Here is a 17,927-nt window from a genome sequence, read left to right as displayed (position 1 = left end):
TTCTTGGAGTGACATGACCGTGATCCAATCAGTGGCCAAAACTGTTCTCCCCAGTCAGGTGACTTCAAACCGTGCGCTCACAAAGAATGGACATCCTGCAGCATCTCCCTCTACGGATGGGAGGACAGGACCGGTTTGAATATTGAGTTCAATTGTTACTCAACCTGACACATGAAAGCAGTGTTCATCTGTGTTCAAGGTGCAAAGCAGGTAACAGTCACACAGCACATATTGTACATACAATTATGATAGCAGAAAAGCTTAATTACAAAATTAAGAACAATAATATAGCCTAAATCCTTTAGTGAAATGGCCTGCAGATTTATGGTGCTTAGTTGTTGTCCTGGGGCTATGTTCTGCTAAAACAGCCCACAGCAGTGCCTCAATTTGCAATGTGTAGCTGCAGACGAGAACAATCCAACTTGTTTCCTACTGAGCGAACACTGGAGAGCAGCACCGACAGACAGAGCCAGACCCCAATCAGTGGCACGTATCCACTCCTTCCTCGGTGGCCTCAACAGGCAACCCTACTAAGGGATAAATTATGCTTCACTTGTTGCTCTGGATGCCAGCATGGTATCTTTTATGTCTCCATTTCATGAATGTTTGTTTATTATCAACTGTCTCTTGGCTATATGTGGGAATTTTCATGATTTCATGTCTGGTATTTATATCTTAATGGATTGTGTCATTTGTTTTCACTATTTGTGCTGAGGTACTTGATGGCCGGGCCACAGTGTCTGGTCCAATGCCAGATGAGTACAATAACATACTTCTACAAGGTTTTCTCTCCATAATGTCTTCAAGGGGGAATAAAATAATTATTACTGCATACCCTATGGTAGCAGAACTTGGGCAACCTTGATAATTGTCCATAAATGCTCAGGGACATATCGACCTATGATTTAGCTCTAATCTGCATTGGATTCACAGTCTTGATGGGACCATATGGATCATAGAGATAACTCTTGTAGTGTATGCATAAATTCTCTACCATTTGAAAACTCTGGAATCATTTGATTACCATCACTTCAGTCTCTGAACCAGCTTCATGCTTCACACTGCCAACTATGTTATCCTATTGGTGAACATCCTAATTTGTAACCTCCCTGTGTTGTCTCCTGCAAATCCATAATCCAAATTAGTTCTAAAAATAAAATTCACATCTTGTTCATTCAGAAGGAGGAATCTGGAGCAACAAATTATCTGTTGCAGGACTCAAAAAATCGACTGTCCATTTCCCTCCATAGATGCTGCCTGACCAGCTGAGTTCCTCCAGATTTTTCTTTTGTGTATATTGCCCTAAATTCCAGTATCTGCAGTCTCTTGTATCTCCAGTCTGCTAGAAGAATTCTGCTGGCTGAGGACTTTTGTTGGGCAAGGGATTGCCAATGCTTCAAGTCTGCATTATCTTTGCAGATGTTCATTTGAATATCTTCATTTTCTCTCCCTGGTCCTTTTGCTTCATTCAAGTTTTATATTTCCCTACCCACTACCCATCTCTCCCTTTGTCTAAGCTGCATGCAGACCAGCAATGAATTGGCTACGGAATGCTCAACCAGGAGCATATGCAGCCAAAATGTTGAATGAGCATGTACTGATACCTGGTGTGGACTAGGTGACCTGCTCACTAGTGGGGGACTATGCAAAGTCAAAGTCGAGCTTTGTCATATGCATATGCAATAAACAACTTACATAGCATCATATACAAATATATAAAATATAAATTATACACATTATACACAAACTTTAGAAGAAATTATGAAAATCTTTCCAAAAGAAGAGGTTGGTGCTATAGCGCTGAGCGGTGCCACAGCAACCACCTCTCACTCAATGTCAGCAAGACCAATGAGATGATTATTGAGTTCAGCAGAAGGAAACCAGATGTCCAGGAGCCAATCCTCATTGGGGGATCAGAAGTGGAGAGGGTCAGCAACTTTAAATTCCTCAATGTTATCACTTCAGAGAATCTGTCTGGGGCCCAGCACGTAAGTGCCATTACAAAAAAAGCACGGTAGCACCACTGCTTTTTAGAAGTGTGCGAAGATTCAGCATGTCATCTAAAACTTTTTGACAAAATAAATGTGTGGTGGAGAGTATATTGACTAGTTGCATTTTTATATAGTTATGGGGAAAAGGCAGGTAGGTGGATATAAGTCCACGGTCAGATCAGCCATGGTCTCATTGAATGGCAAAGCAGGCTCGACGGATGGATGGGCTGCTCCTGCTCCTATTTCTTATGCTCTTATGTTATCACGGAGTACTATCTTAGGAAAGCAGCATCCATCGTCGTCAGTGACCCTCACCATCCACAACATGCTCTCTTCTCGTTGCTGCCATCAAGAAGAAGGTACAGAAGCCTCAGGAGCTGTACCACCAGCTTCAGGAACAGTTATTACCCCCCATCAGGCTCTTGAACCAGAAGGGATGACTTTACTCACCTCATCACTGAACTTTTCCAGCAACCCATGGGTTCACCTTCAAGAACTCTTTATCTCATGTTCTTGATAATTATTGTTTATTTATATATGCATGCAAGTATGCATTTTTTTGTTTCTGTATTTGCACAGTTTATTGTTTTTATGCACATTAGTTGCCCATCCTGTTGGTCTTTGATTGATCTTATTGTATTTGTTTTTTTCAGTGATTGCCCTCAAGAGAATGAATCTCAGGGTTATATACGGGGAAATATATATATGTACTTTGGTAATACATTTACTTTAAACGTTGAATTAGAACGGGAACGTGCAGCCGGACTGTAGGATGCGTCTGCCCAGACAGAGTCGACGGACTAGGAGACCTGCTCGTAGATCGGGGAGTTGTCAGTGAATACCTGAGACTATAATCACGTTGGGCACCCGTCACGAAACCAAGGGAAGGGATCCCCCCCACTCCGCCACGTCAGGGGAGGATGGGAGTCCGACCACGTGACGCCCGCAGGCGCCCGTACAAAGTAAGCGATTGATTGGCCGAATATGCCGCCGCCGCGACCAATGGAGTGCGGCGCGAAGGGGTCAAAGGGTAAACAGGGGGCGAGCAGTCAGGCCGGGCGGAAAGAAGTGCCCGTTTCCTCCGGTGGACGCGTTGCTGAACCGAGCCCTCCCCCCCCTACCGGGGTGGGTGGATGGAGGTGACTCGGCTCTGACACCGCCCGGTAATTGCGATGGCAACCAACGAAGACCAGACGGTGAGAGCCGCCGCGCATCGGAGCCGCAATGCGTGCTCGAGCCGGTCAGCCGACGGGGTCTCTCCCCAGTGCCGGGGGATTGGCGACTCTGCCTGCCTGCCTGCTGCTTCTCTTGGCGGTCCCAGGGGCTCCGCATGGTCTCAGTCAATGGCTAACGTCAAAATGCCCGCAATGCGAATACAGGAACTTTTCTGATGCATCCCATTGCTGGAAATAAGACCTGAAAAAGCTCCTGACAGCCTCTGTGGAGAGTGGAGCAGAGTTAGCGTTACAAATCAATAACCCCTTCATCGATTTGGAAGTGTAATTCCTTTTCCCACTCTGCAGATACCGAGTGATTCCACCATTTGCTGCTCTGTTCCCGGATTTCTAACATCCTCAATACATTAGTGTTGCATCTTAAAGTAGGGCAAAACAAAGTTGGAGTTCGCATGCTGCATTTCCCCCCCTCGTACTGTTGTTTCCCCTTGTGCTTCTTTGCACGACTTCACTACAATATGATTTCATAAACTGAACAAGTGAAGAATTTTGCTCAGAATTGGTGATGATCGTTGGCCTTGTAACTAGGTCAAAAACCTTTTCTCACATGTACACCTATGATTCAGAAAAGGTGCCTCACTTCCACCTTTGCAAGACCAATGATTCGCTAAATGAGTGGAGACAACATAACCATCTTATTCACCTGTTGAACGTTATGTCCAAAAAGTCAGAGGATCATATGAAAATTGTTACTGTAGATTTGCTTAATTTTCAGCTTGTCCCTGTATGATTCTGAAAGAGTAAAATCACATATTGTGGTACATTGTTTATGGACAATTATAGAAACTTGCTTAAAATCTGAAGGATATACTGTCAAAACTTAACTGAAGCTACATCTGAGGAAAGAAAAACAATGTTTATTAGATTTATGAATTTGCTTCTTGTGCTCATTAAATGCTATCAAACTTCATTCAGATAATCTAATTTGGGGTTATGATTACTGTATATGGATGTAAATATTTTACAGTTAGAGGGTGTGTGTCATATTGTAATGAGATTTTTGTTTTCAGATGGAGCTCGAAGCTCTGCGTTCCATTTATGAAGGAGATGAATGTTTTAAAGAACTTAGTCCAACGTCTTTTCAGTATCGGGTGAGTATAGGATGGATTTTGGTACAACTACCCTATAAGTATATAGTAGTTAGTGTTTATAAGTTAATATTTTTTTACTGATTATTCTTTACTTCATTGTGTTGTATTTTCAGATTCTACTTGTATACTGGAACATTAGTGGAAGATTCATTCTCGTAGCTGACTTGTAGCATCCATTAATTCAATAGTGACATGAATCAAATAAAATCATATTGGAGTGATTGTGAAGTATGGGTGTAATTATATATATAAAAGTGATCATGAAGTATGGGTATAGTTGGAAAAAGAATTAAACTAAGCACACAAGATTTTTGAGATTTTTCTCAAAACATCTATTTTGTACCAAAAACAAAAGCTTCCTGTAGCAATTCATCAGAATAATTTTGAAGTATAACTAAAGCAAAGTATAACAAAGAAGCATAATCTGATTTTAACAGCCAGATTAATACATTTGGTCTTGTACTAAGTGTTTATTTATTATGTCCTGCCAGCCCTTCTCATTTTCTCTGCTACTGAAAGATAACGTTCTTTCTCGGTTCTGAAGAGGGGTCTTGGATCTTCAATAACACACATAATGTGCTGGAGGAACTCAGAAGGTCAGGCAGCACCCATGGACGGGAATAAACAGTCGCTGTTTTGGGCCAAGACCCTTTATGGGAATCTTCAGTATTGTGTTTCTCTTTCCACTGGTGCTGCCTGATCTCCTGGGTGTTTCAAGTGTTTTCTTTAGAAATGCTTTTTTATTTCAAAACCACGAATTTGTATAAAAGTATTCTCATGATAATTGACTGTAATTGTTTCCAATTGCTGAGGTTTGAGCATTGTCACAAAAACATAACTTGCCCATTGTGGAGATAATTATTTTATTTTTACTACTTGTGGAAAAAATAGGTTCTACAGCATGAATGTGATTTCCTGCACTGGATAATTGCCTGGTGACAAAATTGAAATTCCAGTACTTCTCTCTCCTATCTTCCAACTTTATCTTTAATTGTTTTTCTTGACAGGAAAAGTTGTGGGGTAGTGTAACAAATGGTGACCATTATGCAATAAATAACTGGAGCTGGATGTTAAAAGTCCTTGAGAATATCCCATGTATCAATAATTGTTGACAAAAAAATACTGTTTCATCATATTTTCACTTAACTACCAGTATCAAATCTAACTTTTATTTCTATTTTGTTTTGTTGCATTTTAGATAGGTAACCTTGGTGACCCTAAAGCCTTTCTGCTAGAAATTTCATGGCCTGAAATGTATCCAGAAATGGCCCCACACGTATCATTGAATGCCTTCTTCAATAATAGCATGTAAGAGTTCAAAACTGGTACAGTACAGAATTCGGAATAACTTGATCTCACTTCAGTTTCTAAAGGATCTGAAATGTCCTTAGCGAATTAAAAACTGGTGGTAATTTTTGAACTGAATTGTGCTCAATTTAAGAATTATTTATTTTTTTAGAAAGTATAGACATAACAATTACTATTTTGATAAGAGATCTTCATTTTCTGCTCCATATGTTGCAATAAGGCCACACTTGTTGATGGATATTATGGCGTTGTTACTGATGTACTATGTAACTGCTCAGCAATGTGATTTATATCCATCTTTGTACAAACTTTAAAGTAGACAAAACATATTTCCCAAAATTTCACCCATGTATGCAGTGGTGTAGATGAGCACTTGCCAGTTCAGTTATGATCGTCAACTGTTTTCTATCCTGTACTTGACTCAAGTTTAGTAAGACTTTGTGCCCTGTCTCTGAATGTTAAACTTAATGATTTTGGTGTCACTTGCAATGGTTGGAAGCTTTTATAAAGATATGGCAGAACTTATCGAATTACTTTGTTAATTAAAAATCACGACCTGTATTGGAATCGTATACTACTCAATACGGTAAACCATTTGATTATATCTTTTACATGTTTTGTGTATTCATCAGTTCTACGTCAGTAAAGCAAAATATAGTAGCCAAATTGCAGGAGCAGATTGAAGCAAACCTTGGGACAGCCATGATGTACACACTGTTTGAATGGGCTAAGGAGAATCAAGAGCAACTCATGGAAAACCACCGACCAGTAGTCAATACAGTGGTAAGTCTAATGTAAAAACCCTGCAATATATGGTATTTCTTTTAATGGGCATGGTTCCTGAGTGATCTGGTCCTGCTGAAATGTTATGTCATGGACTTGGACTGTGATATTATAGTTGCATTTATGCACTTTATATTTCTGTTCATAGGACAAACAACACTGAAATGTAAGGTGGTTTGTGAAATACTGTGCTGTTAGGATTTAAATTGTGTGCAGAGTCAGTCAGATTTATTTTCACTGACTTGCGTGATGTGAAATTTGTTGAAGGTCTCAGTGATGGATGCAGTCTCCTTGAGGCACTGCCTCTTTAAGGTGCTCTGAATGATGGGGAGTGTTGTGCCCAAGTTGGAGCTGGTTAAGTCTACAACCCTTTGCAGCTTCTTTTGTGATCCTGTGCATTGAAACTTCCATGCCAGAGTGCAGAATCAGAATCAGGTTTATTAGCACCGGCGTGTGTTGTTGAATTTGATAACTTAGCAGCAGCAGTTCATTGCAATACATGATATAGAAGAAGAGGAAAAAAATAAATTAATAAATGAGTAAATCAATTACAGTGTATATATATTGAATAGATTAAAATCATGCAAAAACAAAAATAATATGTAATTAAAAAAGTGAGGTAATGTTCACGGATTCAACATCCATTTAGGAATCAGATGGCAGAGTGAAGAAGCTGTTCCTGAATCACTGAGTGTGCACTTTCAGGCTTCTATATCTCCTACCTGGTGGTAACAGTGAGAAAAGGGCATGCCCTGGGTGCTGGGGATCCTTAATAATGGTGCCTTTCTGAGACACCGCTCCTTGAAGATGTCCTGGGTACTTTGTAGGCCCATACCAGACAGTGATGCAGCCTGTTAAAATGCTCTCCATGGTACATCTATAGAAGTTCTGAGTGTTTTTGTTGACATAGCAAATATCTTCAAACTCCTAATGAAGCATATTCACTGTCTTGCCGCCTTTATTGAAATGTTGGGACCAGGTTAGGTCCTCAGAGATCTTGACATCCAGGAACCTGAAATTGCTCACTCTCTCCACTTCTGATCCTTCTGTGAGGATTGGTATGTGTTCTTTCGTCTTATCCTTACTGAAGACACAATCAGCTCTTTTATCTTACTGACGTTGAGTACAAGGTTGTTGCTGCGATGCCACTCCACTACTTGGCATATTTTGCTCCTGTACACCCTCTCGTCTCCATCTAAGATTCTACCAACAATGGTCGTACCTTCAGCAAATTTATAGATAGTATTTGAGCTATGCCTAGCCATACAGTCGTGGGTATAGAGAGAGTAAAGCAGTGGGTTAAGCACACACCCCTGAGGTGCACCAGTGTTGATGGTAGGCGAGGAAGAGATATTATCACCAATCCTCACAGATTGTGGTCTTCTGGTTAGGAAGTTGAGGATCCAGTTGCATGAACATAGAACGTAGAATAGTACAGAACTGTACAAGCCCTTTAGCCCACAATGTAGTGCCAACGCTTAAACCCTGCCTCCCATATATCCCCCTACCTTAAATTCTTCCATATACCTGTCTAGTAGTCTCTTAACTAGTGTATCTGCCTCCACCACAGACTCGGGCAGTGCTTTCCACACACCAACCACTCTCTTGAGTGAAAAAACCTTCCTCTAATATCCCCCCTGAACTTCCCACCCCTTACCTTAAAGCCATGTCCTCTTGTATTGAGCAGTGGTGCCCTGGGGAAGAGACGCTAGCTGTCCATTCTATTTATTCCTCTTAATATCTGGTATACCTCTATCATGTCTCCTCATCCTCCTTCTCTTCAAAGAGTCCTAGCTCCCATAATCTCTGATCATAATGCGTACTCTCTAAACCAGGCAGCATCCTGGTAAATCTCCTTTGTACCCTTTTCAATGCTTCCACATCCTTCCTATAGTGAGGTGACCAGAACTAGACACAGTACTCCAAGTGTGGCCTAACCAGAATTTTATAGAGCTGCATCATTACCTCGCGACTCTTAAACTCTATCCCTCGACTTATGAAAGCTGACACCCCATAAGCTTTCTTAACTACCCTGTCTACCTGTGAGGCAACTTTCAGTGATCTGTGGACATGTACCCCCAGATTCCTTTGCTCCTCCACCCTACCAAGTATCCTGCCATTTACTTTGTACTCTGCCTTGGAGTTTGTCCTTCCAAAGTGTGCAGAGGAAGATACAGAGTCCCAGGTTCTGTAACTTATCAATCAAGATTATGGGAATGATGTTAGTGGTGTTGCGTTGCAGGTTGTCAGAATGCTGTCCACCATACACCTATGACATTTGCAGATGTCTTTGGTGATATAACAAATCTCCTCAAAGTCCTGTATAGAGCTGTTAGGATGCTATCTTCATCAATCTGTTGGACCCAGAATAGATTCTCTGAGATGTTTATGCCCAAGAACTTGCAGCTGCTGTCCCTTTCCGTGGCTCACCTGTCACTGATGAGACTCCTGTGGTCTCCTGACCTCCCTTCCTTGAAGTCCACAGTCGGTTCCTTGGTCTTGCTGTTGTGATGCCAGTCTCTCACTCCTGTGTGTTCCTGGCGCACTCACTCTCTCTGCCACCACTCTGGGCCTCACTCTCCACCGTCTGCCATGGACCTCTCCTACACTTCATTGTCCACCAGACACGCCTCCAACCGCTTCTTCCTCACGTACCTGGCACCTACCAGCCTTCTTCCCACCCTCCTCACACCTTCCTTATAGGGACCCTGCCCCCTCCTTCTTCAGTCCTGACGAAGGGTCTTGGCCCGAAACATTGACTGTTCATTACCGTGGGTGCTGCCCAACCTGCTGAGTTCCTCCAGCATGTTGTGTGTGTAACATTTAAGTTGTTTAAATGCAGGAAAACAAACTTGCTTTTTTAAAGTGGATTTCACAGCCATCAGAGTTCCTTGTATATTACAATTAAACACAATTGTTGAACGTAGAAGACAACAGCCAGTTGATACACACCAAAAGATTAAATTTATTAAGGCTATTGGTTGTGTAATAAATGCATTATGCATGTATTAAGCAGAAACAGACCCCTCACCAGTTTATTTTTGGAAAAATGTGTAGAATCAAGCAAATGCTTGATGTTCAGTCACACATTTCTGTATGTGAGATAGAAGAGAGACTGCAGATGTCACAACACACCAAATGCTGGCAGAACTTAGCAGGTCAGCCAGCGTCAATGAAGGGAAATACACAATTAACATATTGGGTCAAGAAGTGAGTGTGTGTGTGTGGTTGGAGAATGGGGAGGGGGAAAGGTGAAGCAAGAGCTGGCAAGTGTTAGGTAATTCAAGATGAAAATGGAATGACAGGCAAGTGGGGGGGGGGGGAGAGTAGGAATGATGTATGAATCTGTGAGTTAACAGATGGAAGTGGTAAACTGGACCATGGGATAATGACAAGGAGTTGAGGATTACAGTGTGTTCAGAGGGGCTGAGGCTGGAATATGTGAGGGGAGTAGTGAAGTCAAGGTTGTTAATGTCCCATCAACTGTTAGAGATGAAAATATCCAGAGCAGCCTACCACTCCACAAACTTGCACATCCATAATCTCATCCACCATCTCCAAAGGCATTCCCTCCATGAGACACATATTCCCCTCCCCTCCCCTCTCTTTCCACAGGTCAATCTCTTTGTCCCCCTTGTCTATTAATCACTCCCCACTGATTCCCCTCCAGGCACTTATCCCTGCAATGGTGTTATGAGTTACACCTTTCCCTATTACAGTTTGTCCTTCACTGCCAGTTAAGGCCCCCAAAAGCCGTTCCCAGTGAGGCAGCACTTCACATATGAGTCCATCGATGTAATTTGTTGTATCTGATGTAACATGGTTAAGACTTGATGTGGATTGAGGTGTAGTTTCATTGAGCAGCTTTGCTCTGTCTGCCATGTCAGCTAGGATCTCCCAGTGGCCAACCATTTTAACTCCATTTTCCAATCTTAGCAACATGTCTGTCCATAGCTGCATCTGCCAAATTGAGGTTAGATGCAGATTAAAGGAACAGGAGCTCATATTCTGCCATGGTAATCTCCAATCTGACAACATGAAACAAGTTTTTCTTATTTATAGTAACTACTTACTTCTGTCCACTTTTAACCCTTAATCCAAACCTTTATCCATTTTTGACCCTTTTCCCACTGGCCCCATCCCTTCTTTCCCTCCTGTATCCCTCTCAATCTACCCTTCACCACACGGTCCTCCTTTCTGATTTATTTTTCACCTCTTCCCTATTCCATGGTTCACTGTCCTTTCATCAGGTTCCATCTTCAATCCTGCTTCCGTCATTCCCATTCTCCCCCTTCTTCATTTGCCTATCATTCCCTTCTTGCTGGATCCACCCTCCCCACCCCCATACATTTGCCCACCTTTTTATACTGCCTATCTCCCCTCTTTCCAGTCCCAATGAAAGAGCTCAACTGTCTATTTCTCTCCATAGGTGCTCCCTATGCTCTCTTCCTCCAACATTTTGTGTGTTGCTCTGGACAGGAGATAGCACCTTGATTTTAGTAGTCATTTGTTATGGAGAGGATGAAAAGGATTAGTTTAATGATTTGGTATTAATATAAAATTTAATTTCTCTGTAGACCACGTCAACGGATGAAAATTCTGTAACTACAAGTATTCCTGTGGCTAAGAAAAAAGAGAAAAAAGATCAATTGTCAAAGTCCCAAAAGAAAAAGTTGGCTGATAAAACAGGTTTGGAATTCTGCAATGATATGTTTACTAAATATTGTGTGCTTGCAGTTGTGATATATCACTCAATTCTTCTGCAATGCAATTGGGAGTTAGGAAGATGATGTTTTAAATAACATTCTAGTTTTATTTTACTGCAAAGTGATTGTAAAACAGCTCCACCAATCAAATACAAATTTTTCTCTACCACACATCTACTTAGGTTCTGTGGTGCCAGCTGCATTACTGAAGTTGTTTCCCTTCATTCTATATCTGCTAATAGGAACTTCAAGTATACATTTTCTTTGAGTCTTCTGCCTGTGTGAATCTGTTACTAAAAAGAGCTCTGAATTAACATTAGCCTGTTCCATTCTATATTGAATTTGTTCACATGTTATTTTCTGATCTCATACCAGCTTAACTCGTCTGGACAGTGATCATTCAACCATTGGAAACATTTATTTACCCCTTCAAAGCCCTTCTCAATTTTAAAGAGCTTTATCCAAACTTGGGAAATGAATCCTTAGGGGAATAACCTCATTTTCTCTGTATAGCTACGGATCTAGAATCCTTTGTATTTGGAACTTTATTCTGCAATTTTACCCAAGTACTGTGCTTGGAACTATACATATTACTCTGCTTGAGGAACACCTGCCACATTTCCACACTGCATTTTAGCTGCCATGAAATCACCTGTTCTATCAGATTGCGTATAGTGCCTTGACATTTCTTTGCCATATTTGCACATTTTGCAGTTTTCCCTTGTATCCCAAATGTGGTAATGCATTTATCAGAACATTATCACAGATCTGCATTTTGATAAATCACACTGTTTTCCTTCCTGAAGCCCAAGGAAAGTCAAGAGGTGCAACTTTATTTTTCTCTCCCTATCCAATTCTGTCACTATAAAAGTATTGTCCCTTTTAACTGATTGGTTTTAATTTTCCTTATTATAATCCATCTATTTTAATTTTCTTTGTCATTATTAAAGGTCCACAGTTAAATCTTTGGTTCACAAAGGCAGTATGGGCCAAGCTCATTGCAGATCCCAATTGACAAGGTAGATGGAGGCTACTGTAGAATTGTTTGAATTGAAGTTAGATTTAATGTTCTCAAAGTTGTGTAGCTCACTAAATTCACTTTAAGTATTAGCCACATATGGGGATGGTAGAGCTGACTGAATGGGCAGAGTTATGAAAGTTTCCAGAGTGGAAGGAATGTTAATGAAAGAAATGCAGCGGCTTGAATCTTGCCACGAGAGTAATTTTAAGTACTGTCTATGATCTTTCCATCAGATAACCGAGGGGAACTGCCACGAGGATGGAATTGGGTGGATGTCATTAAGGTATAGCATTGACTTTTTGTTAAGAGTTTCAACATTATAGTGACTACACATCTGATTATAGGATGAGCAGGAAGCAATCAACACATTTCATTGCACAAAAAATTGTTAGATATGATCAAAAATAAATGAAATTTATTGCAACTGCCAAACTTTAGAATTGTTTATCAATTATAAGCATTTCAATTACTGATATATTTTTCTGTTTTCTTTCAAATATCTGTGATGTCTGATGGATGACTTTGTTCCTGGGCACATAGCATGTAAGTCTTTATTTGTTTTAAAATATGATGCACCAGAAGTAATTTATCCTGTGCAGGCTGTTAGGCTCAACTGGGCTAACCTCATAAATATTGCAGTTATAAAAGCAGTTCAAGGGATTGGTATCCTAAAGTATTGCTTCCTAACACCTAAAAGCCGCTCTACACTTTACCAATAATAAATCAGAAGTCAGTTGATAAATGCTTCTCCAAATATACAAAGCCTAACTTCATGTATGACTAGGCAGTCTACTTAATTAGCACCACAAACATCCATTCTGCCTGCCTCTTTTTATACTGTGGTTGTAAGTGTACCAACTTTTTTTTAAAAAAATTCCTTATCAAGGCTGATCTGACAGTAGCTTCCAGGCCCACAACATCTAGATAAGGGTAAGAGTAAGAAGGTGGTTGCGGGGGAGGGAGGAAGAAGTTCAAGGTGGCAGGTGATGGGTGAAACCAGAGTGGGGTGAAGTAACCTACCGTTACCTCCCTCTGGTGCTCCTCCCCATTTCCTTTCTTTCAAGGTCTTCTGTCCTCTCCTATCAGATTCCGTCTTCTCCAGCCTTTTATCTCTTCTACCGATCAACTTCCCAGCTCTTTTGTTCATCCCTCCCCCTTTCCCAGTTTCATGCATCTCCTGCCACCTTGTACTACTTTGTCCCCTCCCCCACTTTCGTATTCTGACTTCTTTTCCCTTTCTTTCCAGTCCTGAAGAGTCTGGACCCAAAATGTTGACTGTTTATTACACCCATAGATGCTGCCTGACCTGATGAGTACCCCCAGCACACCATGTGTTTAGCTCTGATTGTTCACTCTGCACTTTCCATTTTCCCCTTCTGTTAGCCTCTTGTGTGGCCTTTATCCCAATTTTCATCTCTTATTGCTGTACTTCCTTGTTAAGACTGATACAGTCATTTAACTTGGGGAAATGCGAAAAAGTGCTCTGCAAAAGTATTGAAAATTTTCAGGGTTGGGGCAGTTTCTTTCTGCAAAAATTCTGAAAAAAATACAATTATCAAATCTGGAGGTTTGCATAGTTACACAGAACAGTGCATTAAATTTAGAATTGTTCTCAAACCTTTCTGATTTGTACTTGAGTTTCCTTTAATCTTTTCTCATTTCATTGGTTTGCAGTTGAGCAAAACTGGCTGCAAGGATGATGAGTAACCCAAGTTTGTGGATTGTGGATTGGCGTGATCTTAGTGTCAGATTTCATTTGCTGGAGCACATTCATTTCCTGTGTTTCTGTGGAACGTCTGTTTGGTAAAATAACAGCACCTTTGGTATAAAATTGTCGTTCTTTTAACTCTTGCAAACTAGCTGCATATTGCAAAGATGCTATTATGCACTAAACTTGTCATCTCAATCAATCTATTTACAAAGATTATTTTTTAAAAAAGCTGCTGACTTGACCACACAGTAACAGATAATTCTAGGACAAATATTTCTATTGAATAATATCTTGGTAAAAGTGGTTTTTAATTATTATGCCCTGACTCAGCATTTTTTTAAACACATGGTAACAATATTGAGCTATCTGCAATCATGCTGTTTCCCTGTTTTAATGAAGACAGCATCATGTTATGGATTGTCCATCCCATCTTTGATATCCATAAATTCCATAAGGGAAATAACCCAGAAACATTCAGGTTTTTGGAAATATTCAGGGTTTTAATAAAGATTTAAATATTTTATTAATGTAGACTCCTTTATTATAAGCAAGAAATCTTGCTTGCATCACATAAATGTGATTACTGTAACATCTACATAGGTTTCAGCATATTATTTGTCAATAAATAGTCCTACCCATGACATGGATGGAAAAGTATTAAAATAGATTGTCACTTAGATGTTTGGCAGACCATAATGAACTAAATCATGGACAGGTGGGTTTCTGGCAGCCACTTAAAATTGAAGTAGAACAAGGTTCATTATTGGAGGCACTTGGTAGATATAAATTTTGTGAATGGATTTAGAAAAAAGAATTTTACCCAAAGTGTAAAACTATGTAATTTGGCAGCAGAGTCAAATGTTAACAACTGATATATACTGTAGGTGTTCATTAGTATGTTTACAGCATAGGTATTAGCAGGTGCCGTTTAGTACATGGATTGTAATTCTTCAGCAAATAGTGATAATGAAGAAATGTATAAAGCTAGATTTGGCAGATTTTAGTGACCATATCATAGCCAAAGTTATGTATAACTTGAGTCTAGATAAGACATTTTAAAACTCTGGTGCCTGGATGAAACTAAATACATTCTGCAGATGCTGGAAATCTAGAGCAATGCACAAAATGCTGGAGGAACTCAGCAGATCAGGCTGTATCTATGGAGGAGAATAAGCAGCTGATGTTTCAGGCCAAGGCCCCTCATCAGGACACTATTATTGGGAAACTAAATACAGTTTTGATCTCCCTTTCAAACTTGATGTTCAATTATAGAGGGAAATAAATCTGACCGACTCTTTCTCCTTATCTCAAGTCTTATTCTTTCTGGTAAACTATACTGGCATGTCTTCCTTCAATAGCTTTCTTCAACTTTGTCATCTCTCCATCTGGCTTATATTTAAATATTATTCCACAAATGTTGTTTCAATGTAGCCTTAATTTCACAACATGAATCTAAGTTCATACATCAGGTAATTGCATCAATGTGTATCACTTACTGAAGCATTGCTTTGTATCCAACTAAATAGTGGGAAGACTGGAAATGTGATCTTTGCCTCCACTGCAAACTTCATTCTTAACCTTTTGACTCCACCACCTACTATCTTTAGAAAAATTACCTGATGCTAGACCAGGTTGTTTGCAACTTAGGAATCTTATTTGACTGAGAGATGAGTTTTAAATTGCATATCCTTGCCCACTTTCATCTTACTTAACTTGAAGCATCAATGATTTATCTCTGAGACTTGATTACTCTTACTCACTGCTTCACTGATCTCAGTACTGATTACACTCAGATATCTGCACTGCCAAAATTCTAGCCAGTTAAGTATCTGTGATTTCATTCTTTGCATTCTTGGCAGCCATTGCCTTCAACAGCTTAACTCCTAACTTCCAGAATTCCCCCCTTAAATCTTCCTGATTCTTTAAGGTTTTACTTTAGACTTTAATCAATCCTTTGATAGTGTAAGCCGTCAATCACATTGAGGTTAGCAACCGGATTTTGTTTTTTTTTTAACTCTCCCGTCAAATCACCTGGGATAAAACTGTATATACATTAAAAAGGTACTATAAAAGTGCAAAATTTTATTGAAGTTAGGTGGGGAGAAATGGAAACAAAACAGGAGTAAAGCAGATTTTAGATATTGAGAAGGAGAATTATAAAGATTTTTAGCTGTGAAATCCATAATTAATTTGATAATTATTCATATGTCACCTTTCATGCGTTAAGATTCAGGCTCAACGTGCATTATGTTGATTATAAAAATAAACCAATATAGTCATAAAAATAAGAGGAAAATTTAAAATCATAAGTAAGGGCAAGCATTATATGGAATAAAATATAATATAATGTAACAGATGATATAAATATTATCAATATTAGCATGTATTAAGTAATCCTGTAAGTAGGTCAAATTTTTAAAAAAATAGGCTTTTAGAAGAGTTTCAAAACGTTCCACAATACTAACCTGGCATATCTCCGTCAGTGGAGTATTCCAGTTCTTTGCTGCGTAAAAGCAAAAAGGCCGCATGACCAGTTCTTGTATGCTTGGCTCTAGGAATGCTAAGCAAACCGTTATTTGTGGATCTAAGATTATGATTAAAGATGGATTTCACTGCACTACTTGGAACTCAGCATTTTTTCTCAAATGAACCTAATTTATTTAGTTGCTTTTAATGTGTTTCTATCATGTAGAACTGGGTTAATTGATCATGACAAATGCCTTTTTAAACAATCAACATCAGTTCTTCGTATTACCAATTATCAAGACCCTTCAGACCTAACTAGATTGATTTGTTTTAATGTGGCAATGTACTGTGTTTCATTGACTACACTTTTCAGTTCATGTCCATTTTGGAACTGTTGGACGGTTCAAATATTTGTGTAATTTTAAGTGGCACATACAGTAGAATGTGATATTACAAAAGGGAGCATAAATGGAATTTAATTGCATATATATAAATGTCCTTTTTTGATGAATTATGAGCCATACTTCAATTGCATCATGAGCTACTGATTTGTTTTAAAAATAGCCACACAAAATTTTTCTCCATAGTTAATAAAGATGTTCTTATGGTCCTCAATATGTCCTGTAATTTATCTGATGTTTGTATTTTCCCGGTGAAAATCAGTAAACCCTAAAATTCATCATAGGGTTTTAATGTTGTTTTCTATGACTCTCCCATAGTCACAGAATACTGCATCAAGAAAATAGATTGTGGCCCATCTAGTCATGTGCTGACCCAATCTGCCTAGTCCCATTCACCTGCATCTAGACCATATACCTCCAAAACTCTCCCATCCATCTACCTATCTAAATTTCTCTTAGATGTTACAATTCAAACCTCTGTCTATCACTTCCACTGGCTTGTTCCATATTTGGACCATCCGTTGAATGAAGATTCACCTTAAATATTTCACATTTCATCCTTAACCTAAGACTTCTAATTTAGTTTCACCCAACCTGGTGAGAAAAAACCCTGTGTGTATTCAACTTATCTATACCCCTCATAATCTTATATACCTTTTAGAGATCTTCCCTCATTCTACTACTCTCCAGGAAATAAAGTCCCAAGCTATTCAAGCTTTCCTTATAACTCAGGACCTCAAGTCCCAGCAACATTGTAAATTTTCTCTACATTCTTTCAAGTTTATTGATAAATTTCCTGTAGGTTGGTGACCAGAACTGCATGCAGTACTCCAATCTTGGCCAAACTTGTTGTACATCTTCAACATAACATCCCAATTCCTGTACTCAATGCTGTGATTTATGAACCTCTTTACAGCCCATCCTACCTGTGATGCCACTTTCAAGGAATTATGGATCTGTATTCCCAAGTCCCTTTGCTATATAACATACCTCAGTGTTCTACCATTTACTGCAATCTTACACTGGTTTGTCCTCCCAAAGTGCAACACCTCACACTTGTTTCCATTAAACATCAGATTTGGATAGATACCAATGTTGTTTACTACATTGAGGATAAGACCGGATGGTGTGTACCTGGACTTCAGAAACACATTCACCAAGATCTCTTGTAGGTCAATCCAGAAAATTAAGGTGCATAGGATACATGGAGACAT

General features: G+C 39.5%; 1 protein-coding gene across 1 annotated transcript; it reads left to right on the top strand.

The window, feature by feature from the left end:
* Positions 1 to 3,010: 3,010 nt before the first annotated feature.
* Positions 3,011 to 16,927, top strand: rwdd (RWD domain containing 4). The gene is made up of 6 exons (XM_059974335.1): positions 3,011 to 3,187; positions 4,237 to 4,317; positions 5,516 to 5,625; positions 6,258 to 6,408; positions 10,986 to 11,097; positions 12,369 to 16,927. Exons 1-6 carry the CDS (start codon positions 3,164 to 3,166, stop codon positions 12,422 to 12,424), a joined length of 534 nt encoding a protein of 177 aa, XP_059830318.1. The 5' UTR covers positions 3,011 to 3,163; the 3' UTR covers positions 12,425 to 16,927.
* The last annotated feature ends 1,000 nt before the right edge of the window (positions 16,928 to 17,927 follow it).

Source organism: Hypanus sabinus, chromosome 7, assembly GCF_030144855.1.
Source record: "Hypanus sabinus isolate sHypSab1 chromosome 7, sHypSab1.hap1, whole genome shotgun sequence".
In the NCBI taxonomy this organism is placed as follows: domain Eukaryota; kingdom Metazoa; phylum Chordata; class Chondrichthyes; order Myliobatiformes; family Dasyatidae; genus Hypanus; species Hypanus sabinus.
This window is presented reverse-complemented; position numbering and strand designations above follow the sequence as displayed.

Coding starts and splice junctions, on each gene's coding strand:
- rwdd (XM_059974335.1), top strand. CDS start 3,164: ATGGCAACCAACGAAGACCAGACG. Junction 3,188..4,236: donor CAACCAACGAAGACCAGACG/GTGAGAGCCGCC, acceptor TTTTGTTTTCAG/ATGGAGCTCGAAGCTCTGCG. Junction 4,318..5,515: donor CAACGTCTTTTCAGTATCGG/GTGAGTATAGGA, acceptor GTTGCATTTTAG/ATAGGTAACCTTGGTGACCC.